This window comes from Podarcis vaucheri, assembly GCF_965113315.1.
Source record: "Podarcis vaucheri genome assembly, chromosome: 12".
Lineage (NCBI taxonomy): Eukaryota > Metazoa > Chordata > Lepidosauria > Squamata > Lacertidae > Podarcis > Podarcis vaucheri.
In genome coordinates, this window is record NC_138750.1 from 63,073,909 (window position 1) to 63,100,435 (window position 26,527).

General features: G+C 48.6%; 1 protein-coding gene across 1 annotated transcript in view; it reads left to right on the forward strand.

Annotated features, from left to right (window-relative positions):
- The window catches only part of LOC309514800 (SCO-spondin-like), a 183,682-nt gene that overhangs the window by 124,649 nt on the left and 32,506 nt on the right, over positions 1-26,527 (forward strand). The window contains exons 74-90 of the mRNA XM_082192086.1: positions 1,000-1,046; positions 1,164-1,364; positions 3,171-3,341; positions 5,387-5,584; positions 7,285-7,381; positions 9,664-9,887; positions 10,585-10,734; positions 11,896-12,062; positions 15,311-15,471; positions 17,362-17,582; positions 18,691-18,732; positions 18,867-19,037; positions 20,132-20,341; positions 22,155-22,322; positions 22,441-22,572; positions 24,125-24,365; positions 25,667-25,819. Of these exons, the coding sequence (XP_082048212.1) occupies positions 1,000-1,046; positions 1,164-1,364; positions 3,171-3,341; positions 5,387-5,584; positions 7,285-7,381; positions 9,664-9,887; positions 10,585-10,734; positions 11,896-12,062; positions 15,311-15,471; positions 17,362-17,582; positions 18,691-18,732; positions 18,867-19,037; positions 20,132-20,341; positions 22,155-22,322; positions 22,441-22,572; positions 24,125-24,365; positions 25,667-25,819 (2,754 nt within the window). The remainder of the gene's footprint in view (positions 1-999; positions 1,047-1,163; positions 1,365-3,170; positions 3,342-5,386; positions 5,585-7,284; positions 7,382-9,663; positions 9,888-10,584; positions 10,735-11,895; positions 12,063-15,310; positions 15,472-17,361; positions 17,583-18,690; positions 18,733-18,866; positions 19,038-20,131; positions 20,342-22,154; positions 22,323-22,440; positions 22,573-24,124; positions 24,366-25,666; positions 25,820-26,527) is intronic.

Genomic DNA, 26,527 nt, shown 5'->3' on the forward strand with positions numbered 1-26,527 from the left:
AAGGAACTCGTTTATCTGGCCCGCAGTGACCCCCGCCGCTCGCTCTTACCAGCACTGCACTGCGCAGCTGCCCACTTCCAGTGGAGGAGCACTGGAAATAGCTTGTGCGCCTGCGTAAGCATTATTTGCGCATGCGCAAGTGTTATTTCCAGTGCACATCCATGTCGGAGGAGGCCCGTGTACATGCGCACAAGCTATTTCCGGTGCTCCTCTGACCCGGAAGTGCGCTGGAAATAGTGTGTGCGCATGCGTATGAGCCTGCCGCACGGTTGGCGCTGGAGACACCGGCCCGGGGCACAGTAAGTTTGCTGACCCCTGGACTAGATGGCTCTTGGGGACACTTCCATTGATTGACTGACTGATTGATTGAATTTTGCATAACCAATTTGAATTCAAACATACAGAACATCAACATCATCATTTAGGATTCCCTAAATCCCTTGGCTCCCCTCCACCCTTCCATGGTTACCATTATCAATCTTTTTTTTCAGCTGCCTCCCTTATTTTCTCTGTTTTTCAAAAAAAAAAAAAATCCATTTTTTACCATAATTCTTCATATATTACAAGCATGACTCAAATCCTGCCAAAGTTTTTAGTTCTTTACAGTGTTCTCTTGAGCACATTGTAAATTTTCTCCATTCCTTCTTATAGTTCTTCTCTTCTTGGTTTCTGATTTCCCCGGTCAATTTCGCCATTTCGGCGTAGTCCATCATCTTCATCAACCATTTGTCTCTGGTCGGAACTTTATCGTCTTTCCATCTCTGGGCCAGTAGTATCTGTGCTCCTGTCGTCGCGCACATGGATAGTCGTTTCTGCTCCTTCGGAATCTCTGCAACTAAAGTACCTAGTAGAAAAGTCTCTGGTCCCCCCCCCAAAAAAAAGTTATTTTAAACATTTTTTTCAACTCATTATAAATCATTTCCCAGAATGCTTTTGTTATCTTGCACGTCGACGACAGGCAAGGGGGACTCCCATCTCCTGCTCTTTCTCTCTTCCCAGCACCTGCTCCAAGGGGAAGCTGATCTGCACCAGTCAAGCTTGTGCCGGTGAGTCCCACAGGGAGGTTTTGCCGGGCAGAGGGGGGCCTCACAGAGAGGAAGGAGCCCCCCCCATGGGAAAGGCTTCCTTAGGACCCCAGGAACCTCTTTCCCTCCTTATTCTAGTTCCCGGCGGCTGGTGCGACTGGTCCCCGTGGAGCCCTTGCTCCAGGACGTGTGGAAACGAGATGGTCACCCGCTACCGGGCCTGCGCTTGCCCCAAGCCCCAGAACGGGGGTCCCGAGTGCGAGGGGCTGCAGGAGCAGCACGGCGACAGCGGAATCCAGCTCCAGAGGAAGGAGTGCCCCATGGACTCTTTCTGCCCAGGTACCAAACCTCTGGTGCAAACAGGGGGGTGGCTCACAGACTCACAGATCCCGCAAATGAACTTTTGTAAAAGTGGTTAGGGAGCGAAAGGCTCAGATGGGGAGGGGAGGCTCAGCCCCCTTTCTTCCTAGTGTGCAATATTCTTATTGTGCATTTATAGCCCACCTTGAGGAGCTCAAGGTGACCTAGAGGGTTCTTCTTGCCTCCGTTTAATCGTCACAACAGCCCTGAGAGGTAAGCTAGGCTGAGAGGCAGCGACTGATATGATAGCTATGTTCAAATATAGAAAAGGATGTCACATAGAGGAGGGAGAAAGGTTGTTTTCTGCTGCTCCAGAGAAGTGGACACGGAGCAATGGATCCAAACTACAAGAAAGAAGATTCCACCTAAACATTAGGAAGAACTTCCTGACAGTAAGAGCTGTTCGACCGTGGAATTTGCTGCCAAGGAGTGTGGTGGAGTCTCCTACTTAACAGCCATACGAGAAATATGTAAAATAGCTAAGCAAGTATTAGACATCACCCCGGAATTGGCCCTACTAAACATCTTCCAAGACAACAATGCCCACTTACACCACAAAGAACTCATAACGCACCTACTTTCAGCAGCCAGAAACATCATAGCCAGACACTGGAGAGACCTGTCAGGAGTAAGCATGGACCAATGGTACCAAATAGTATGGGAAACAGCCCTACTAGAAAAATTTGCCAATAAACTGAAACTGACAGGGGGACAAATAGAAGAAGACGCCTTCACCCTGGTATGGCTCCCCTTTGTCACGTACACAGCCCAACAAGACAATGACAATAATCCACCAATGGCATATAAATCAAGATGGCTAACCTGATCCAAAACACCTACCCACCACACTCACACATGAAAACAAAGATCACCATAGCCAACCACAAATGAACAGCCACACCCTAGGCCAACCCCAACCTCTCTCACCACCAAAGAAACACAAATGAAAAGCACGAGCAACGCTGACACCAAACCCTGCTGTAATGGGTATGGGGTTGCTCGTGTGTAAGTTGCCGCCTCTCCTGGTTATGTTGCCTTGTTAAACCTTTCTGTCTGGACAGCCCTTCACTTCGTGGCTGCCTCAGTCGCTAGCAGAATCCGTCAGTGGGCGTTTCTTAAACCTTTTCCAACATAAAAGTTGTTTGACGCCAAGTCTCCTCCTACTCTCCCTGCGCAGAAGTCTTCTGCGCAGGGAGGGCATGGGTAGCGGAGGACCCGTGCTCTCCCCGCTGGTGTCCGGTGAAGAGTCCTGGAGCCCTCTCGCCGATTCCCCCATCAGCCCCTCCATATCTCTGGTGTTGTGCTGATTTGCTTCCCCATCTGCAGAGCTGCCTCTCTCCCTGCTGGGCCCTTCTCCAGCATCATTTGAGAGCCTTCCCTCCGCCTCTAGCTCCGATGTCAGTTCCCTGACACCTACATACATTAAGCAAAATAGAAACACCCAGGCTTCCTTATCCTCCAGATGTTTTTGACCCACAACTCCCATGATCCCTAGCTAGCAGGACCAGTGGTCAAGGATGATGGGTATTGTAGTCTCAAAACATCTGGAGGGCCGAGTTTGAGGAAGCCTGGGTTACAATATAACGGAGCACCTTGTGTTTATTTTCCCTTCTTTCCCTTCTTCCTTCTTTCCTTTGCTTATTCTCGCTTCTTTCCTGCCTACCTTCTTTTGATCAGTTTGGCTTTTATTGTATTTTACATTGAAAACCTTTAATAAAAATTGATATTGAGGAAAGAGGGAGGGCTCAGCAGACACACACACCCCTTTTCTCTTGCGCCTCACAGTGGACGGGGCCTGGAGCACGTGGAGCCCCTGGTCCCCCTGCGACGCCTGCGGAGGAGAGTCGGCCCGGAGCCGGGATTGCAGCAACCCCCCTGCCCGCTTTGGGGGGCTTCCCTGCCCTGGCGAAGCCCGACAGACCCTCTCGTGCCACGACGGAGTCACCGAGTGCGAAGGTGAGAAGGTGCAATGGGCTGGGCGGATAATTTTAGAATACCTAACTGTGAAGATGGGACGCGGGTGGCGCTGTGGGTAAAACCTCAGTGCCTAGGACTTGCCGATCGCAAGGTCGGCGGTTTGAATCCCCGTGGCGGGGTGAGCTCCCGTCTTTTGGTCCCAGCTCCTGCCCACGTAGCAGTTCGAAAGCATCCTTAAGTGCAAGTAGATAAATAGGGACCGCTTTATAGCGGGAAGGTAAACGGCGTTTCCGTGTGCTGCGCTGGTGCCGGCTTGCCAGAGCAGCTTCGTCACGCTGGCCACGTGACCCGGAAGTGTCTCCGGACAGCGCTGGCCCCCGGCCTCTTAAGTGAGATGGGCGTACAACCCTAGAGTCGGACACGACTGGCCCGTACGGGCAAGGGTACCTTTACCTTTACCTAACTGTGAAGATACACAGAATGAAAGGGTTTAAGGTCAGTGAGAAAGGGGAGGATTGGTTTGAGAAGATATTGAATTATTTGAGTAGGTTTGAACAATTTGGGAGAATTAAAATGTTAAAAGTTAAATAAACCTTGTGGAAGGAGGAGTGTTAAGGTATATAGTGTACATATGGTTGATTTGAATATGTTATTATTGAATATGTATATTATTGAATATTGTATACCCAACCCCTGGGGGGGTTCACTGTTTGTGTTTTGGTGGTTGGTAAAAAAATAAAATTACAAAACAAAACAAAAAAGACATTCCGGGGGGCGCTGTTGTTGCCCCCCCCAAAGCCCCATAATCAGAGAGGTGGGGGTGGTACTGACGTTGGGGGGGATGAATGTCAGAACATACAACAGTGGTCCTCAAAAAACACCCTTTATACCCACATTTTCAGAAGGAAAATTTGCTCAAGCCCAACAGAATTTTATTTATTGGTAATAAATTAATTGGATCAGGCTCCTTTGAAACACCTGCTTTTACACTGTCCCACGGTTAGTAAGTTTTGGGAGAAAACGTGGGATTATATCAATAATACGTTGGAGAAGAACTTAAGATTTTCAGAGGGGAATTTTCATTTGAACTCTATAGCTGTTGCGTGAAAAGTGACAACGGGAGAGCGAAAATGGAGCCCACCTCCCCTAGGGGTTGCTAAGAGATTGATATTGATGAACAGGAATAATAATATTTATTTATTTATTTATACGTACGTACGTACGTACCCCGCCCACACGGCTGTCTTTCCCCAGCCACTCTGGGCAGCTCCCAACAGAATATTTAAAACACAATAAAACACCAAACATTAGAGACTTCCCTAAACAGGGCTGGTTTCAGGTGTCTTCTGAAAGGCAGATAGCTATTTATTTCCTTGACATCTGATGGGATGTACATTTCCAAAATATAAGATTAAAAAACAAATAAAATAAAACCTACATGCAGCAACATAGTTTTGTGTTGTGTCGGCTCCTATGATGTAAGTCCTGGGCCTCGCCTGCTCGCCTGCTCCCTCAAATATCCCTGGTTTGCTCCTTTCTATATATAGGGTGCCTACATTCTGCTATTTATGATTATTAGCAGTTTGCATCATATATTTACACCTATTATTATTTCATGTTATGGGAAGTTTCTTGAGACTAGACGATAAGTCTTTGTAAATGGTGTTTCTAAAGGAACTTTTGTTCTTGCCAAATGCCAATGTGTTTGCATTATTAAGTTTCTTATTCTTATGAATAACAAAATCATTTTAAGTTAGAGCTTAATAATTATTTCACTAGTAACATACTTCTTAATTGTATTTCAGTTCAGCAATGACTTTAATAAAATACATATTTTGTGATGTGCAAATAGTTTGAGATGCCTAGGAGGTCCATAAATGACCATATAGCAAATATTCAACACAAAAAACAGTGACAATTTGTTGTTGACAAAGGGCAGCTGGACATAGAAAGGGTCCCATTACCTTCAGGAGCTGAGGGCCGCATCAAACCTAAATCCGGCCCTGGGTGGGAACACGGAGTGAAAGTTCACCCCCAAGGTGCGCGCAGAGATCTGAGTGGCTTTTTCCTGGTCCCCCCCCCAGACTGCAGCGGGGGCCAGGTGTCGTTCCCCTGCGGCAAGGCCTGCCCACGCACCTGCGAGGACCTGCACCCGGACACCGCCTGCTTGGACAGCCCCCAGTGCCAGCTCTCGTGCGCCTGCCCAGGCGGGCAGCTGTTGCAGGATGGTGTGTGCGTCCCTCCAGCGCAGTGCCGCTGCAAGTACCAGAACACTTGGCTGGGTGAGTGAGTGAGTGAATCTTTAACAAAGGGAGCTGCCTTGTTTGGAGACAGGCCATTGCCCCATCTAGCTCTGTAATGAGGACACTGGCTGGCAGAAGCTCTCCAGGATTTCAGGCAGGGGAATTGAATGAATCAAGGACCTTCTGCATGCCAAGCACGTGTTCTACTGTAGCCTTTCAGACCTTTCCCATGGGTCGGGTGATCGTTGCTCCCAGGAGGGAGGGAGGAGCCAATAGACACCAAGGGTAGATTCAGAGAAAGAGTTTATTTCTGCTCTCCGGAATAGCAGAAAGGCACTGCGTGATCAGTCACAAGCAAGCACACCTAAAGAGCAGTTACATACAGCCTATATTCCCTGTAGGTCCCCTTTCCCCCTCCCCAGGAATCCAGCCTCATGAGTTTGTACACGTAAGTTTGCATCCTTGAGCATGAATAGAAATTGTTTCTGTACTTTTATCTGGCACTCCTGGCGCCATTCCTGGGGTCTGTGCACCACCGTGGTCAGGATAGTTACAACCGGTAAGATAAGTTGGATGCGCCATCCCTTCTCTACTTGGAACTGACAAGGCCATCTATTACGCCTTCATGAACTGATAAAGGAGAAGGCTTTGTTTATTCGGCTACTTTGTGTTATACAACTCAAGCTTATGGATTTTAGCTAATGGATCCTCAAAGAAAGAATTTGGGAAGTTTGGAGCCTAGTTGGGGTGACTACACAGTCAGGTTTGGGTAGCCTGTCCCTTCACTACCACCCATCTACTAGGAGCATAGGAAGCAGCCGGTCCGCCTACCTCAGTGTTGTCTACACTGGCAGGCAGCGACTTTCCCGGGGATTGAACCAGCGACCTTCTGTAGGCCAAGCAGCTGCTCTGCCACTGAGCCACAGATCTTTCCCAGCCCAGTTTGCTGGGCTTGGCAATCATTTGGCAAGGAGTCTTGGTTGACCACAAACTTGACATGAGCCAACAGTGTGACGCGGCAGCTAAAAAAGCCAATGCAATTCTGGGCTGCATCAATAGGAGTATAGCATCTAGATCAAGGGAAGTAATAGTGCCACTGTATTCTGCTCTGGTCAGACCTCACCTGGAGTACTGTGTCCAGTTCTGGGCACCACAGTTCAAGAAGGACACTGACAAACTGGGACGTGTCCAGAGGAGGGCAACCAAAATGGTCCAAGGCCTGGAAACGATGCCTTATGAGGAATGGCTAAGGGAGCTGGGCATGTTTAGCCTGGAGAAGAGGAGGTTAAGGGGTGATATGATAGCCATGTTCAAATATAGAAAAGGATGTCACATAGAGGAGGGAGAAAGGTTGTTTTCTGCTGCTCCAGAGAAGCGGACACGGAGCAATGGATCCAAACTACAAGAAAGAAGATTCCACCTAAACATTAGGAAGAACTTCCTGAGAGTAAGAGCTGTTTGACAGTGGAATTTGCTGCCAAGGAGTGTGGTGGAGTCTCCTCCTTTGGAGGTCTTTAAGCAGAGGCTTGACAACCATATGTCAGGAGTGCTCTGATGGTGTTTCCTGCTTGGCAGGGGGTTGGACTCGATGGCCCTTGGGGTCTCTTCCAACTCTAGGATTCTATGATTTTAGAGGAGGGAATTCAAGATGGAGGGGGCCTGATTCACACAAGGAGGGCAAGGGGAGCAGGAGGAAACTGCCGACTCTGAATTATTCCCTCTTCTTCTCGTCTTGGCAGGTGTCCCCGAAGGACGGAATCTCTCTCTGTGGTCAGGGCTCCCCCCCTGGGAGTACGTCCAGCCTGGGGAGACGGTGACTGGGCCCTGCCAGAACTGGTGAGTATGGCCAATGACGCTTTTAATACCTTTACAGTGGTGCCTCGCAAGACGAAATTAATTCGTTCCGCAAGTTTTTTCTTCTTGCAAGTTTTTCGTCTTGTGATGCACGGTTTCCCATAGGAATGCATTGAAAATCAATTAATGGTTTCCTATGGAAACCGCCTTCAGACCAGGTCCGGGGACAGTCTGTCCCCCAACCTCTTCTGAAGGCTGGGGGGGGGCAAGGGCTTTTCTTCCCACCCCCAGTATTTTAAAAAACCCCGGGACAGCGGAGGACTTCTCCGCTGTCCGGGGCGATCTTAAAATGCTGGCGGGCGGCATTTTAAAATCGCCCGGGACAGCGGAGGACTTCTCCGCTGTCCGGGGCAATGTAAAAGCCCCTGGGAAGGCAGGCAGGGGGGACAAAGACTTTTGCCCCCCGCTCACCTTCAGAAGAGGTCCTGGACCTCTTCTGAAGGCCGGCGGGGGGTGAAAGTCTTTGCTCCCCCCGCCTGCCTTCAAAAGCCATCCGCGATAGCGGGAAGCGCTTCCCTGCTATCCCGGACTGCTTTTAAAATGCTGGCGGTGGGGAGCAAAGCCTTTCGGCCCCCGCCGGCCTTCCTGGACCTCTTCTGAAGGCCGATGGGGGGGAAAGGCTTTGCTCCCCACCACCAGCATTTAAAAGAGGTCCCCGGAGATTTCCCTATGGGCTGTCGTCTTGCGAAGCAAGCCCATAGGGAAATTCGTCTTGCTAAGCGCCTCCAAAACAGAAAACCCTTTCGTCTTGCGGGTTTTCCGTCTTGCGAGGCATTCGTCTTGCGGGGTACCACTGTATTTGGTTTATTTTGTAAGATTTATACACCCTTTCTTTGTTTTTTGGGTGGAAAACACCTAAATTTCACTGCAGCTTGGGTTGACTTTATAAGCTCAACACGGCGATCTTCTGGCACCAGCTCTTTGCATGGCATGGCTGACAAAATTTACTTAAAGCTCCCCTTCTTTCATGAACTAGGCTCACCAGTGGGGAAAAAATAACATATATTTTGCCACTAGCTGGTGCTGCAGTTATATAAATACAGAGGCACCTTGGTTCTCAAACTTAATCTGTTCCGGAAGTCCGTTCCAAAACCAAAGTGTTCCAAAACTGAGGCGCTTTCCCATAGAAAGGAATGCAAAATAGATTAATCTGTTCCAGACTTTTAAAAACAAGCCCCAAAACAGCAATTTAACATGGATTTTACTATCTAATGAAACAATTGATGAAAGCAATAAACAGTGTACTGCAGTCACACAATCAATCAGTAGCTGAACTGCAAATGCAAAACAAGAGCATGAGTTATATAATAATATCACTTTTAGGATAAAACCTTAACATCCGTATTTGCTTAAATGCATGGTTTTAAAGTCTCTCTCTCTGTGTGTGTGTTTTTAACATCAGGTTGGATAAATGAAGCCTTAAAATTTTAGCTCTAAACTTAAATCTGCACTTACTTTTTAATTACTTCAGTCCATTTCCAATCATTATTTATTTTAGGATTTTGCCCCATCCTTTGGTTTTGTTTCATTTTTTATGTGCATCGTGCTTTAGTCTATATTCTTGGCAGTTCAGTTAGTTTGTCCCATTAATTTATGATGATGTTATGCTGGCTTAACACCAAACCAGTTCTTTTGTGTATTACTACTGTGGAAATTCCAGTTTGGGGGATTTTGTAGCTCCTGTTTTGGAAATATGATGTTTGATGTACTTATTGTTAAAAATTTAATAAAAATCATTTAAAAACAAACAAACAAGCCTCAAGGTGGTTTACAAAAAGAAAAGAAAACAGTAAGTTTATCGATAAAAAAAAACAATTAAAAACAACAATTTAATACCTTCCCAAAATTTAAAATCAGCAGTAAGCTAGAACCAGACTAAAACCCCCACCCACATTCTAGATGCCTGGTTGGGCTTGTCTAAACCAAAATGTTTTTAGCAGCTGCCAAAAGTGAACAATGAAGGCTGCTGACTGTTGTCAAGTGGCAGGCAGTTCCAAAGTGAAAAATCTGTTTCTTACAAATGCGGAACAGTTATATATGGAATTTTGACTTTGCTTTTTATTCATAATCTTTCATTCAGACATTTTGTGACCTTCTGTTTCAAAGCAGCTTATAAACCACTTAGAGATTCTTTTCCTTCTTTTTCTCGTGGAAATGTGAAACACAGAATGGAAACAATTTCTGTAAATAAAAATAAAGAAATGTGAATGGTGTTATGTCTGCCCGGCCATAAGCACCTCTCTTCCCCCTTTCTTCTCCCCCAGCACCTGCGTGGCCGGGCAACTGCAATGCAACGTGGACCCCTCGTGCCGCCTGGATGGGGGCTGGGGCCCCTGGGGGCCGTGGTCGCCCTGCAGCCAGAGCTGCGGGGAGGGAGCCGAGTTCCGATTCCGCGAGTGTAACCACCCAGCCCCCCAGAACGGAGGCAGGGGGTGCCTGGGCAACAGGGAGCAGCAGAAAGCTTGCCAGAGCCAGCAAGATTGCCCAGGTGAGGAGAACGGGGGGAGATAATAATAATAATAATAATAATAATAATAATAATAATAATAATTTATTTATACCCCGCCCATGTGGCTGGGCCTCCCCAGGCACTCTGGGCTGCTCCCAACAGAATAATAATAATAATAATAATAATAATAATAATAATAATGTGATAAAAATAATAAAAAACCGATATATTTTTAACTTTTCTGTTCTAAACTTTTAAAAATAATAATAATAATATATATAAATTTTTATTCAGTTTTCCTTTTGCAAGTATTAGTTACAACCGTGATTACAAATTAACAATTTTTGAACTTCCACCAGCACCTCCCTCAATCATCCATTTTTCTTATCTTCCCGCATTTTCTATATAATATTGCCGATTTAACATTAACCTTTCACCTCTAATTCTGTCTTGCAATATACCTTAAAATATCACAAAGTCTCTTTAAAACCCACTAGCGTTGTTTGTTCATCACATATAGTTTCCAGATATTCCGTAAACTTTCCCCAGTCCTCGATGAATTTTTGATCTTTTTGGTATCTAATTTTTCCAGTCATTTTATCCAATTCCGCATAATCCATAAGTTTCACCCTCCATTCATTCAAATAATAATAATAATAATAATTCCTATTTTGCTACATTTCCTCTCCTTCCCTCCCTCCTTCCCTTGACCTCTGCCCCCTCTGTCTCCTAACAGAGGAGGACGCCTGGGGCGACTGGTCTCCCTGGGAGCCCTGCAGTGTCTCCTGCGGAGGAGGAGAGCAAATGCGGATCCGCCGGTGCCGGGAGCCCGACTGCCAGGGCTTGGCCGCCCAGAGCAAGACCTGCAACACCCAAGTGTGCCTTGGTGAGTCTGTGGCTCCAGGGGCGTACGAAGGGGGGGGAGAGGGGGCAGGTCGCCCCGGGCACCGCCCTGGGGTGGGGGTGACAAGATGGCCTGCTGCCTCCCCCCAGCTGTAGAGCGGCGGAGGGCGCACACGCAGTCAGTGTGGGCACCGCTCACGTGGCTACTGTACCGGCTGCCACGCATGCGCAGTCCATACGGATGTCTCGCATCCATCACCAGGCAGTTTGCCCCACCCCAGGCGACAGAGAGGGTTCCTCCGCCACTGGGTGGCTCCCCCCAATATTGAAACTCCCCACTTCTCTGAGGAACGCAGACCGGCCCACTGTCTCCTCCCCAATCCAGCTTCTCCAGGCAGCGAGTTCCAAAGTTGCCTGGGAGGTGCTACCACCGAGAAGGCCCTGCTAGGTATCCCCACCAGGACCAGATTTAGGTTTGATGAGGCCCCTGAGCTGCTGAAGGTAACGGGGCCCTTTCTATGTCCAGCTGTCCTTTGTCAGCAACAAATTGTTGCTGCTTTTTGTGTGTTGAATATATACTCTATGGTCATTTATGGACCTCATAGGTATCTCAAGCCATTTGCACATCACAAAATATGCATTATATCAAAGTAATTGCTGAACTGAAATACAATTAAGAAGAAGTATATTAATAGTGAAATAATTACTAAGCTCTAACTTAAAATTATTTTTTCCATAACGAACTTAATAATGCAAACACATTGGCATTTGGCAAGAGCGAAAGTTCCTTTAGAAACACCATTTACAAAGACTCAGCCTCTAGTCTCTATAAAGTCCTATAACATGAAATAATAATAGGTGTAAATATATGATGCCAACTACTAATAATTATAAATAGCAGAATGTAGGCACCCTATATATAGAAAGGAGCAAACCAGTGATATCTGAGGGAGCAGACTAGCAGGCGCGGCCCATAGGAGCTGACACAACACAAAACACTGTTGCTGTAGGTAGGTTTTATTCTATTTGTTTTTTATCTTATATTTTGGAAATGCACATCCAGGGTTTTTTCCTTTAATTTTGGGGGGGGGGGCCCAAGAGAGTGGGGCCCTGAGCTATAGCTTGTTCAGCTTATACATAAATCCCCAAGGGACCGAGGGAAGGGCCTCTGGTCACTGCTGCGATCCTTCTCCCATCCTCTCAGAGGTCGGCTGCCCGGTGGGACGTCTGTACCGGGAATGCCTGCAGGAAGAGGGGTGCCCCTACAGCTGCGCCCATCTCACCCGCCAAATGGACTGCTTCTCGGACGGCTGCGAGGAAGGGTGCCACTGCCCCGTGGGCACCTACCAGCACGAAGGGTCCTGCGTCCAGGTGGGGACCTCTGAACTTCTCGGTCTCTCTCTGTACGTCTGATGGTGGAGGTAGAACATCGCCGTTGTGCTCCACCCCTGAGCAAAAGCCCGTCCCCCAAACCTGCTGTCTGTGCTGAGGAAGGCTGAGTTTTTGCACACAACTAATAATACTAATAGGGAAGCGGATGGCGCTGTGGGTTAAACCACAGAGCCTAGAGCTTGCCGATCAGAAGGTCGGCGGTTCGAATCCTGTGACGGGATGAGCTCCCGTTGCTCGGTCCCTGCTCCTGCCAACCTAGCAGTTCGAAAGCACCTCAAAGTGCAAGTAGATAAGTAGGTACCACTCCGGCGGGAAGGTAAATGGCGTTTCCGTGCGCTGCTCTGGTTTGCCAGAAGCGGCTTAGTCCTGCTGGCCACATGACCCGGAAGCTGTACGCCGGCTCCCTCGGCCAGTAAGGCGAGATGAGCGCCGCAACCCCAGAGTTGGCCACGACTGGACCTAATGGTCAGGGGTCCCTTTACCTTTACCTTTACTTTTAATAATACTGTCAGGGGTTCAGGAGCAGAGACGCAGAGAAGGGAGGAGACAGAGAGCGAGGGGGAGGAATACGAAGGAAGGATGAGTGGGGATGACGACCCGAGATCACCGAGCCTGTCCAGTGAGTCCGAGGATTCCCAGAAGGGAGCGCCAGCGGTCAGAGCAAGGGGGGAAAGCAGGGGGACACCCCAGGAAGAAGGGTCCAGAGAGGGATCAGAGAGCAGCAGTTGGAGATCGGGACCCACGTGGCCAGCCGGGAGCAGCGGGGAGAAAGGGGACCAGACATCGGGTTCCGGAGGCTTTCAGCAGGAGGGAGGGCATGAGTCAGGAGTAGTCACGCCCACCTCGGGGAGCGACGAAACGATCAAGAGGAAGGTAGAGAGTTGGGCGCGCGCGCCAAGTTCAAATGCAGCGGAAGCTGGCGCAGTAAGCAGCCCGGAGAGTGAGCCAGGTCCCAAAGCCCGCCGCAAGGAGGCGGAAGGGTCAGGGGGGTCCGCGTCAGAAGAGAGTAGGAGAGAAGAGACCCCGGGGGGCAGAAGGACCCAGAGACGGAAGGAAAGGCGCAGGAGGTGGAGCAAGGCTAGGGTATTAAGCTGGTGTGCTAGAGGCGGAGACTCAGACGGGTCTTCGCCGGTCTGACATAGAAGACGTAGGGCTGCACATTGCAGTTCGGAAATGGAACCTGTAACCCAATAAAGACTCTTTTAACGTGAACGCTGGCTAACGTGGTCCTATGTGAGCTGGGACTGGGTAGCAGCCCTGACAAATACTAATACTAGTACTAATACTAATAATAATTTATTATTTGTACCCTGCCCACCTGGCTGAGTCTCCCCAGTCACTCTGGGTGGCTCCCAACAGAAATAATATAACAACAACAGGTTGATTTGAATATGTTATTATTGAATATGTATATTATTGAATATTGTATACCCAATGTATCAGCCGCCTGGGGGTTTCACTGTTTGTGTTTTGGTGGTTAGTAAAAACTAATATATATTAAACAACAACAACAATGCAATAAAACAACAGACATTAAAAGCTTCCCTAAAGAGGGTTGCCTTCAGATGTCTTCTAAATGTCATGTAGTTGTTTATCTCTTTGACATCTGATGGGAGGGCGTTCCACAGGGCGGGCGCCACCACCAAGAAGGCCCTCTGTCTGGTTCCCTGTAACCTCGCTTCTCGCAGGGAGGGATTGCCAGAAGGCCCTCAGAGCTGGATCTCGGTGTGCTTTGGAGTGGTTTAATAATAATAATTTCTACACAACAAATTATTAAAATAAATCATCTTCATTATTTCCCTGCCCCTTTTTTTCTCCCTCCCCCCAAAACTTCTCTCAGTTCCTCTCTCTGATTTCTCAATTCATGTTGTTCTCTGCATATTGTAAAATAGTATACATCCTTGTGTTATCTATCTACTATGTTGACCCTCGCTAAATTTGTGTATGTTTATTCAAAACCTGCCAAGGAATCCAGTACATTTTGTTGTTGTTTTAAGTAATTTGTAAAAAGTTCCCATTCTTCTTTAAAGTCACAGTTGTCCTTATCTTGCAATTTGCATGTCAGTTTCGCCAGCTCTGCATAGCTCATCAGTTTCTGAACCCAAAGGGACTCAAGGGCATCCTGATCAAATTTGCAGATGACACCAAACTGGGAGGGGTGGCTAACACCCCAGAGGACAGGATCACACTTCAAAACGACCTTGACAGATTAGAGAACTGGGCAAAAACAAACAAGATGAATTTTAACAGGGAGAAATGTAAAGTATTGCACTTGGGCAAAAAAAATGAGAGGCACAAATACAAGATGGGTGACACCTGGCTTGAGAGCAGTACATGCGAAAAGGATCTAGGAGTGTTGTCCAGAGGAGGGCAACCAAAATGGTCAAAGGCCTGGAAACGATGCCTTATGAGGAACGGCTAAGGGAGCTGGGCATGTTTAGCCTGGAGAAGAGGAGGTTAAGGGGTGATATGATAGCCATGTTCAAATATATAAAAGGATGTCACATAGAGGAGGGAGAAAGGTTGTTTTCTGCTGCTCCAGAGAAGCAGACACGGAGCAATGGATCCAAACTACAAGAAAGAAGATTCCACCTAAACATTAGGAAGAACTTCCTGACAGTAAGAGCTGTTCGACAGTGGAATTTGCTGCCAAGGAGTGTGGTGGAGTCTCCTCCTTTGGAGGTCTTTAAGCAGAGGCTTGACAACCATATGTCAGGAGTGCTCTGATGGTGTTTCCTGCTTGGCAGGGGGTTGGACTCGATGGCCCTTGTGGTCTCTTCCAACTCTATGATTCTATGATTCTCTTGCCACTGTTCTTTTGTCGGGGCTTCTTCATTCTTCCATCCTTGTGCTATCAAGACTCTTGCAGCTGTTGTAGCATATAGTTCCTTATTTTCCTTGGCAGGTCTTGTCCTACAATCCCTAACAAAAATGCTTCTGGGTTGTTGTTTTTACAAATGTCATTTTAAACATTTTCTTCAGCTCATTATATATCATTTCCCAATTTTTTAAAATTTCTCTGCATTCCCACCACATATGATAAAAGGTCCCTTCCTTTTCTTTACATTTCCAGCATTTTATTTGACCCAGTTTTATACATTCTTGCTATCTGTACTGGTGTTACATACCATCTATACATCATTTTCATGTTGTTTTCTTGAAAAGAGAACAACCTGTAAATTGACCTCTTTACAAGTCCCCTCTCTTTCTCTTTCTCTCTGCTTTAGGAGTGCCCCTGCATCCTGACCGAAGACGCCCTCAAGATGTTCTGGAACCACTCCTCGGATCCCAGCCCCCCTCTGGGCATCCTCACAGCCCAGGGTCAGCGGCTCTCCCTGGGAGAAGAAGTTGCCCCAAATACCACCATCTATTCTGCCTGCAGCAACTGGTGAGCTCGGCCAGACTTCAACCGTTCCCTCCATGCCCAGCTCACAGGCAAAGCCTCACCTGTGCCACTGCGGCCTGAAAGACAAGCGGAAAGTGTCTCATGCCACACGTGGCTGCCCCCCTGGCATGCCAGCTGCGCACCCAGCTTATGATTTTTTTCTTATTATTTGTATATTTGGAACAGATTTTATATACAGTGGTGCCCCGCAAGACAAATGCCTCACAAGACGGAAAACCCGCTAGACGAAAGGGTTTTCCGTTTTGGAGGTGCTTCGCAAAACAAATTTCCTATGGGCTTGCTTCGCAAGACGACAATGTCTTGCGAGTTCCTGCTTGTTTTTTTCCCTTTCCCCCCTTTTTCTAAGCCGCTAAGCCGCTTATCAGCTGATCCGATCAGCAGATAAGCCGCTAAAAGCCGCTAATAGCGCTAATCCGCTAATCCGTCAATGGGCTTGCTTCGCAAGACGAAAAAACCGCTAGACGAAGAGAATCACAGAACAGATTCTTTTCGTCTTGCGAGGCACCACTGTATAGATATACAGTCATACCTTGGGTTACAGATGCTTCAGGTTGCATTTTTTCGGGTTACGGACTGCCGAAACCCGGAAGTACCGGGACGGGTTACTTCTGGGTTTCGGCAGTCACACATGCTCAGAAGCACCAAATTGCAACCCCCACGTGCGCAGACACGGGTTGCAAACGCTGCGGGTTGCAAACATGCATCACGCACGGATCACGTTCTCAACCCAAGCGTCCACTGTAGTTTAATTCGATTAATGGTGAATATTCTTCTTTTTATCTGTAAGCTACCTTGAGCCCAGCAAGGGGGGGAGATGGTTTATAAATAAATATTAAGCTTTTTAAATTATTATTAAGCTATTTTTATTACCGTAGATTCCAGCGTATAAGACGACTTTTTAACCCCAGAAAAGAGGTTAAAAAGTCGGGGGTCGTCTTATATGCTGGGTAATAATTCCAGCTGCTGGTTGCAGGTTTGCCATCAGCGTTCACATTTGCGTAGCATCCCAAGAGGCTGCCTGATACAGTGGCACCTTGGTTCTCAGACTTAATCCCTTCCGGAAGTCCATTCCAAAACCAAAGCGTTCCAAAGCCAAGGTGCGCTTTCCCGTAGGAAGTAATTCAAAATGGATTAATCTGTTCAAGACTTTTAAAAACAACCCCCAAAACAGCAATTTAACATGGATTTTACTGTCTAACGAGACCACTGATCCATAAAACGAAAGCAAGAATCAATGCACTGTACTATAAAATAAATAAGACAGTATTGTAGATGATAAAAATGATAATTAATTTTTCTTACTGCACTGACGATAGTCATTGTTTGGATGGGGGGGCTTTTATCCATTTCCTCAGTCACACAATCAATTTATCAGTAGCTGAACTGGGTTCCACACAGTCACAAAAACAATGAACCAAAAAAGCCTCAGAAACAAAAAATGCAAAATAAACAGCAAAAACAAAAGCGCCAAACTTAATCCATTTCGGAAGTCCATTTGACTTCCGAAATGTTCAAAAACCAAGGCGCAGCTTCTGATTTGGTGCCGACGCCCCAGAAACAATAGCTGACAGCCACCCTAAAAATCGTTTGAAAACCGGAAAACTTACTTTCAGGTTTTTGGCATTTGGGAACCAAAGCGTTTGAGAAGCCAAGGGACTACTGTATTGAGTCAGATTATGGCTCTGTCTGGTCAACTGCAGTTCTCCAGGCAGTGAGGAGCCTTTTCCCATCCTTACCTGGAGATACCCTTGAGGATTATCATAGAAATTTTGGAAGGGGACCCATAGGGCTCATCTAGACCAACCCCCTGCAAGTGCAGGAATCGCAACTGACTTTGAGACTCTTCCTGACTGTTGCATCTCCTCCGTTCAGCTCCTGCCGCAACGGGCAGCTGGTCTGCGCTTTCTCCCGCTGCCCCGTGGACGGGGGCTTCTCAGCCTGGAGCCCGTGGGCCCCCTGCTCCTTAACCTGCGGGGGGCTGGGGAATATGACCAGGACAAGAGAGTGCGCCAACCCCAAGCCTGCCAACGGCGGGAAGGGCTGCGCCGGCCCTCGGGTGGACATCAAGTACTGTCAGACGCTGGATTGCCAAGGTAAGAGGCCAGAAGCAAAGGTGCCTAATAATAATAATAATAATAATAATAATAATAATAATAATAATAATGTAAATGGAATGTAAATGGGTAAAATTGATGGTAATTGCAGCCAGACAGGTTATAGCGAGTTCTTGGAAAAATGTAGAAGAGCTGGGGTGAACCAATGGAGGGAAAACTTGAAAAATATTATTATCTTCGAATAACTGTGAAGATACATAAAATGAAAGAATTTAAGGTCAATGAGGAGGAGGAGGGTTGGTTTGAGAAGATACTGAATTATTTGGGCAGGTTTGAACAATTTGGGGCAATTAAAATGTTAAAAGTTAAATAAACCTTGTGGAGGGAGGAGTGTTAAGGTATATAGACTTGTACATATGGTTGATTTGAATATGTTATTATTGTCTATGTATACCCAATGCATTGGCCGTCTGGGGGTTTCACTGTTTGTTTACGCTGTTTGTGTTTTGGTTGTTGGTAAAAATTTTTTTTAAAAACAATAAACAATAAGGGAAGACTGGAAAATGATAATAATCTAGCTGAGTTTCCCCAGGCACTCTGGAAGGCTCCCAACAGGATATTATTATTTTTTATAAAAGATCAAACATTAAAAACTTCCCTAAGCAGGGCTGCCTTCAGATGTCTTCTAAAAGTCAGATAGTTGTTTAGTTCCTTGACATCTGGTGGGAGGGCGTTCCACAGGGCGGGCGCCACCACCGAGAAGGCCCTCTGCCTGGTTCCCTGTAACTTGGCTTCTCGCAGCGAGGGAACCACCAGAAGGCCCTCGGAGCTGGACCTCAGTGTCCGGGCAGAACGATGGAGGTGGAGACGCTCCTTCTGGTCTACTGGAGAATTCCAGCCAGATGGGTGGGGTATAAAAAACAAAATTATTATTTATTATTGTTATTCTTCGCTCTGCCCAACGGCACACAGCCGGTCAGGGCCCCAACTGTCTGGCCACTGGTTTTGCCACAGATCATCGCCCTGTGGTGACATGGAGGCGGGGTTTTCCACCAGTGGAGCTACATGATGGTGGAGACAAGGGGAAACCTGTGAAGACTGACACCATTGGTTAACCCCAGCATGTTCTTTTCCTCCTCCTTCACAGCGGTGACTGGACCCACAAAACAGCCTGTCTCTGTCGTCCCAGGTAAGGGGGTGGGGAGAGGAAGGAGGACCCAAAATCTGGTTGGGAAGCCCTCTCCTCGGCCTGTTCCCTTTGGGGAGGCAGCGGAACCCCACCCCACCCGGAAAGCCAAGCTGCTCCTCTGCCCCACTCTCCAGGCTCCGAGGAGGACAGCTTCACCCCTTGGTCACCCTGGACACCTTGCTCCAAAACCTGCAGCGACCCCGACCTGCCGGCCCTCAAGACCCGCATGCGGTTCTGCCGAGGGTGGGCCAACTGCACGGGGGACTCCTTCCAGGAGCGAGAGTGCAACCTGCCCCAGTGCACAGGTGAGGGACCCAGAGCCAGCCGCCCAGCCAGATGGGCAGGGTACAAATAATGAAATTATTGTTGTAATTAAGGGGCTCACAGCCAGCGGTTAGTGGGTGGGCTGAAATAACACAGGAAGACCTTCCCCAACAGGTGCAAAGTGATGCTCAACTGGGACAAAGAATCTTAATTTCTCACGGGGTCTGAACTGGAAGTGATGGACAAGGAACGAGACCTTTGGGGTCAGGGTGGAGAGCCCAAGGAAGAGGTTGACACAGTGTGAAAAGAGCAGATAAAAAGAGATCCATCGTCACGCAGCTCACTGTTAAACTGTGGAACTCCCTCCCACAGTGCCCACCGACCTGTTGTTGTTGTTGTTTAGTTGTTTAGTCGTGTCCAACTCTTTGTGACCCCCTGGACCAGAGCACGCCAGGCACTCCTATCTTCCACTGCCCCCCACAATTTGGTCAAACTCCTGCTGGTAGCTTCAAGAACACTGTCCAACCATCTCGTCTCCTGTCGCCCCCTTCTCCTTGTGCCCTCCATCTTTCCCAACATCAGGGTCTTTTCCAGGGAGTCTTCTCTTCTCCTGAGGTGGCCAAAGTCTTGGAGCCTCAGCTTCAGGATCTGTCCTTCCAGTGAGCACTCAGGGCTGATTTCCTGAAGAATGGATACGTTTGATCTTCTTGCAGTCCATGGGACTCTCAAGAGTCTCCTCCAGCACCAGAATTCAAAAGCATCCATTCTCCGGCAATCAGCCTTCTTTATGGTCCAGCTTTCACTTCCATACATCACTACCGACCTAGATGGCTTTAAAAGAGGATTAGGCAAATTCACGGAGGGTCAGCAATGGCCACTAGCCAGGACGGCTGCGCTCTGCCTCAACAGCTGCAGGCAGCGATGCTTCTGAATTCCACTTGCTGGAAACCACAGGAGAGGAGAGGAGGGTCTTGTGTTCGAATCCTGATTGCGGGTTTCCCATAATGGGCATCTGCTTGGCCACTGGGAGAAGGGGATTCTGGTCCAGGTGGGCGCTTGGCCTGATCCAGCAGCACGCTCTTTTAAAGGCAATGGCTCAGAACGACCCTCTGCCTTTTTCCGCTGCCCCCTGCAGCCGCCCCCCTGTGCCAGGGCGAGGAGTGCCTGGCCCTGAACTGCACTTGGAACGCCTGGTCTCCCTGGAGCGCATGTTCCCGCAGCTGTGGGGTCGGGCAGCAGCAGCGCCTGCGGACCTACAACCCGCCGGGGCAAGGAGGGCACTGGTGCCAAGATATCTTGACGGCCAACGCGGAGCGGCAGTTCTGCAACCTGCAGGCTTGCAAAGGTAGGAGTCGCACGCAGGTCCCGCTTGGGGCTCGCTGGCTTCTGTCTCCCCTCCCAGTTCTCCATGGCATAGAGAAAGTGGGCAGAGAAAGGCCTTTTTGTTAGGATATAGTTCTGTTCCACCTTAAAAGGAACAGGCATGTGTGGGAGCCATGAAGTCATGGCAAAGGCTTGTAGCGCCACCTGGTGCCTCGCTGACCTCGCTGACCTGCATGTCCGTGCCTTGCAGTGTATTAAGTGCATAACCTTATATGGCAATGGGTGGGTAAAAGCCATGACCGGATGTAGGTAACGTGAGACATTGGCAAACGGCCATGCGAGAGGAGAGAACAAAGGATAATAAAAGATACCGGAGAGGAGAGAAGTTCGAAAGGAGCTGCTCATACCATCCTGAAAATATTGCTGGCTCTCTGTGTCTTTATTTTATGCTAAACTGCGCCATTTGTGACGGCTGGCTTCCGTCAGGCATGACTCTTGTGTGTCTCATGCCTGTTTACTTCCAGCACAGTCTGCTGGGAACTTCCCTTTGCATATTGCTTTTGCTGTCTTGCTGTGTGCTTGGATACGAAGGGAAGCAGACATGTTTTTCCTTTGTTCCTGAACTATGCTGAATAAACGCTTGTAAATAATGCTTACACATGTCTCTGTCCGCCATTTCTGTTGGGAGAAGTTAATCACTCTGCTGATAAAAGCGAGCTCAAGTCTTCTGAGGATTGTGTCGCTGTTTGATGCGGTTCTGAAGACTGGAGATCTCCCGGCTGCCGGCCGGTGGCTGGAGCCAGCTGGGGCCCTGCCAAACGCCCCCGTCTCCCCGGACACATCCCAACACTTTTCACCCTCATTGCGCTATAACAACATGGCTAGACTGTGGAACTCCCTGCCACAGGGATGGCCACCAGCACAGCTGGTTTTAAAAGAGGATTAGGCAGATTCATGGAGGAGGAGGAGAGGGCGAAGGAGGGCTACTAGCCAGGCTAGTCGGAGGCAGAAATGCTTCTGAAGACCCCAGGAAACCCCAGAAGGAGAGGGCTACTCTTGTGCCCAGATCCTGTTTGCAGGTTTCCAACGATGGGCATCTGGTTGGTCCCTGTGAGAACAGGATGAGGCACCAGATGAGCCATCGGCCTGCTCCAGCCAGGTCTCCTTATGTTGTTAAGAGTGAAACCTCCAGCACCAGAGGCAGTCTATCTTGATTCCTAGGTTCCTATGGGTATTTGGCCCCTTTGGCCTGATCCAGCAGGTGCTCTTCTGAGTTATTACAACCAGCCCAGGTGGGCCTTAATTATGGAGAAAGCAGAGATCCCTTGCCTCTTTCCTCTGGTCAGCCAGCGCCCAAGTTCAAGATTTGGCCGGCTTCCCCCAGGGAAGTTCAGGGGCAGAGCTAACAGGCAAGACCCCTCTCTGGCAATTCTCCACAATCCAGCCTCTGGGAACGAGACCTCCAAACATCCCGGTGCAGTGGTTAGAGAGCGTCAGACCAGGACCTGCGTGACCAGGGTTCAAATCCCCCTCACCCGGCTGTGACGCCTCGGGTCATTTACTCCCTCTCACCCTTGCCTCCCTCGCACACCGTTGTGAGGATGCAGAGGAGAAGCTGGGCGTGCCAAAATAAAGGAACGAAACACAATATCCTGTGGCAAGGAGTTCCAAAGATGGGTGCATCAGCATTTGTTGGGATGTGGAGGGGAGGGTGAGGAATGGCTCAGAGCCTGCCCCAGAAAGGAGCTGAGTGTCCGGCCCCCTTTGCATGTTCATCCGGCCCCCCCTGGGCAGCCCCCCTCTCAGCCCCCCTCCCTCGTCTCTCCCCTCTGCAGTGGATGGTGCCTGGTCCAAGTGGAGCCCCTGGTCGTGGTGCGACCGCCTCTGTGGCGGGGGGCGCTCGTCACGGACAAGGATGTGCACCAGCCCCCCACCCAAAAACGGGGGGCGCCACTGCCCCGGGGAGAAGTACCAAGTGCGAGTCTGCAACGCCAAACCCTGCGGTAAGTTGGGGGGGAGAGGAGAGGTCTTTCCCCCAAAGTCTGGGAAAGCTGCTCCCCAGTTGCCCCCCACTCCCCTCCCTGGACCACAGCAAGATAACAGGCGGCTCTCTCCCAGCAGAGGAGGGCTGCCCCCCAGAGATGCTCATGGTGGGCTGTGCCAATGAATGCCCACGCCACTGCTGGGACCTCCAGGAGGGCATCGCGTGCCAGGACGGGGAGGTCTGCGAGCCTGGCTGCCGGTGCCCGGAGGGTAAGCGGTGTTCTTTTGTGTGCTCCACGGTGCAATTAAACATGGGGGAATATCCCCCAATTGTTCTTTCCTTTTTATTTATTTTGTAAATTTCATACGCCGCTGGGTGGTAGGAAAAAACTTCACGGCGGTCTGGGGGGGAAAAAGATAAACCATCGAGGGAAATTTGCAGCGACAGTTTAAAAACGGGCAAAAAGTTAAAATGCTAAAACAGTTTGGAATTCTAATCCGCTTTCTAAGAATCTCAGCAGGGTTGCCTGAACAATAATGTTTTGAGCAGGAGCACAATGAAGCCGCCTGCCTGAAATCAAGAGGCAGAGAGTTCCCAAGGGCACACTGAAAGATCAAGTTGCTACAAATGCAGAATGGGGGTTCTGTGTAACGATGCGAGTTCTGCAGGCGCATGGGCACTAAAGCGATATCTCAGGCAGACTGGTCCCACCACGTTGTTCTGTTGCAGTTGTAACATTGGCGCTCCTTGCGAAGCTGGAACAGGTACAGAAAAGGGAAAACTGAGCAGCTGCTGGAAAGCTCAGGAGGGGAGCGTTGCTCTCACATTCAGCTCCTGCTTGCAGGTTTCCCATTGGGGTATCTGGCTGGCCGCTGTGAGAACAGGGTGGGCTGCTGGCCTGATCCAGCAAGACTCTCCTTATGTTCTTAATCTTAAGCATGGGTAGGCAAACAAAGGCCTGGGGGCTGGATCCGGCCCAATCGCCTTCTAAATCTCGCCCGTAGATGGTTTGGGAATCAGTGTGTTTTTACATGAGTAGAATGTGTGCATTTATTTAAAATGCATCTCTGGGTTATTTGTGGGGCAGAGGAGGAGAAGGCTGCTCCAGTGACTCTGTTCTGTGTCTGTTCTGTACTAAGCTTGGATCCTAGATCAATAGGCAAGTAGGATCCTAGAATGCAATAACAGATTGGCCTGCAGGAAAAGACCAATCAGGCTCCAGGAGGGAAGCAGAACCAGCCAATCAGACGGGACTCTTTGTGTAAATAATGTATATAAAAGCCTGAGATTTGTAGGGCAATTAAATCACTGTTTTACAAGCTGCAATAAAGAGCATGAAATCACGACAGGATTCTGTGCCCAATCTCAGAAGACTGAATATCTTCTTCCTGGGAGTCACAGGGGAGGAAAGGGCTGCTGTTGCGCTCAGGCCCCACTTTTGGGGCTTCCGTTGGGGCAGTGGCGTAGCGTGGGTTGTCAGCACCCGGGGCAAGGCAAGTAATTTGTGCCCCCTAACCTGTGGATTTGCGCCCCCTAACCCTAACCCCCAGATGTTGCGGCCGGTGTGGCCGGCCCCCCTGCACCCCCCACGCTACGCCACTGCGTTGGGGGCATCTGGGGGGGGCACCAGCTTGGCGAAGGTGGGCAGGGAGCAAGGATAAGTGCTTGAATGGCAGCTGCTCCGTGTAAGGGTGCCAGGAAGGGAGAATGGGGCAAGGCAGGTGGGAAGAGCCGGTTTTTCCAGCCCCCTGATTCCAGCCGCCTGTGGGTCTCAGCCCTCTTCCTCACCTGCTTTCCCCTTCCTGCTCTCTCCTCCCCCAGGGACGCTGGAGCAAGACGGCGCCTGCGTGCCCCCCGCCCACTGCGAGTGCACCGATGCCCAGGGGCACAGCTGGGTGCCGGGCAGCGTCCGCGACGACGGATGCGACAACTGCACCTGCTCCGGGGGGAGGCTGCTCTGCAGCAACCACACCTGCGCCCCCAGCGAGTGCGCCTGGAGCCTCTGGTCCAGTTGGTCCCAGTGCAGCGTCACCTGCGGCAACGGCCTGCGCACCCGCTTCAGGTATTATTCGGGGAATCATAGAACCGTGGCGTTGGAAGGGACCCTGGGGGTCATCTAGTCCAACCCCCCTGCCACGTAGGAATCTCGGCTAAAGCATCCATGACCGGTGGCCACCCAGTCCACAATCTCTCGAGGGCTGTCACGCATCTCTCACTGCCAGGAAGTTGTGTGTGTGTGTGTGTGTGTGCGTGATTTTTATTAAATTTTCTGTTTTACAATTTAGAATATCCATTTAGACAACCTTAAAATATCTTCTTCTTTTTTAAAAAATAATCTTTATTAATTTAAATTACACACATATACAGAGAATTTACAGTCTCATACTACAAAAAGAAAATTAAAGAAAAAACAATTAAGAAAGAAGAAAAGAAGAAAATACAGAAAAAAGAAAGAAGAAAAAACAGATTTACATGCATAAAAAAAACTTAATCTTCCTAATTAATACTTAAATAAACACTTAAATATAAACCTTAAAATATCAATAACTTCCCTTCTTTTCTTTCCATGGTTCATTCTGCATACCATAAATCCCTGCGTATTTTATATGAACTAAACCATTCAGTATTCCGTTGTTTCTTCCATCAAAACTTATTTACACTGTTGAATTTATCTTAGTGCTGCCGGCGTTTTCAAGTGTACACAATTATCCCCCGATAAACATTTCCCAAAATTTCTTTAAATGAATGTTCTTCTTGTTATCTAATTCTATGTTAGATCCGCAAGCTGCCCATATTCCATCAGTTTAAGTTGCCATTATTCTTTGGTTTGGACCTCGCTCATTTTCCACTTTTGGGCTAACAAAAAACGGACCCCAGCAGTAGCATACATAAATAACCTTTTTTGACACCTGGGAATTTCAGTCTGAATTATCCCCAACAGAAAGGACTCTGGGTTTTTTGGAAAAGTACTTTTAAACACTTTTTTCAATTCATTATAGATCATTTCCCAATACCCTTTTACAAGTCCACCACATATGAAAGAACATTCCATCTACCTCGTTGCACCTCCAGCACTTATGTGATTCTGTCTTGTACATCTTAGCAAGCCTACTCTGAGTTAAATACCACCTGCAAATCATTTTCAGGTAGTTCTCCTTCAAAGAATAACATGCTGTGAGCGTTGTTCCTGGTGCTAATGATTGGCGGCTTCCCCTTGGAACTCCTTGGCGGGGGGGGGGGGAAGCAGGAGACAGAGGCAACAAAATAAATAAATTTAAATGAATGGGATTCCCTGGGGTGGGGGGTCTGTTTCCTTCTGGCCCAGCAGGCGATGAAGGCTGCCTGTTTTTCCTCCCCCTCCAGGACCCCCACGTCCGGCTCATGGGCCGTCGAGTGTCTTCAGGAGGAGCTGCAGACTCGCCCCTGCGCCCCAGGATCCTGCCCCCCTCTGTGCCTGCACGAGGGGCGGGAGATGGGTCTGGGCAGCACCTGGCTCCTGGGAGAGTGCCAGCAGTGGTGAGTGCCTCGCTCGACTCAGGGAGCCGGGTCCTATGTAATATTGATTGATTATTGCTCTTGTGTTCGAATTCTTCTTCCTGGTTTCCCACAGGCAGATGTCCAGCCTCTTTTCTTACGCTCTTTAAGGACTAAATAAAAAAATTCTTTCCAGTAGCACCTTAAAGACCAACTAAGTTAGTTCTTGGTATGAGCTTTCGTGTGCATGCACACTTCTTCAGATACACTGAAACAGAAGTTGCCAGATCCTTCTATATAGTGAGAAGGTGGGGAGGGGTATTACTCAGAAGGGTGGTGGGAATGGGAGATTGGCAGATAGCTGAGATGAGCCTGTTGACGACTCTTAACGACTGCAATAGGTCTTACAGGAAAAGGCAAGGGGTGAGAAGGTGAGAAATGGCTTAGTCATGTATAACGGGATAAGAATCCACCTTCTCACTATATAGAAGGATCTGGCAACTTCTGTTTCAGTGTATCTGAAGAAGTGTGCATGCACACGAAAGCTCATACCAAGAACTAACTTAGTTGGTCTTTAAGGTGCTACTGGAAGGAATTTTTTTATTTTGACTATGGCAGACCAACACGGCTACCTATCTGTATCTTTAAGGACTGTTCCTCTCCAGGTGGCTCTGAAGAGCTGCTGCTGGTCAGAGTAGGCACTACTGGGCTAGATGGAGCAATGACATCATCATCATCATCATCATCATT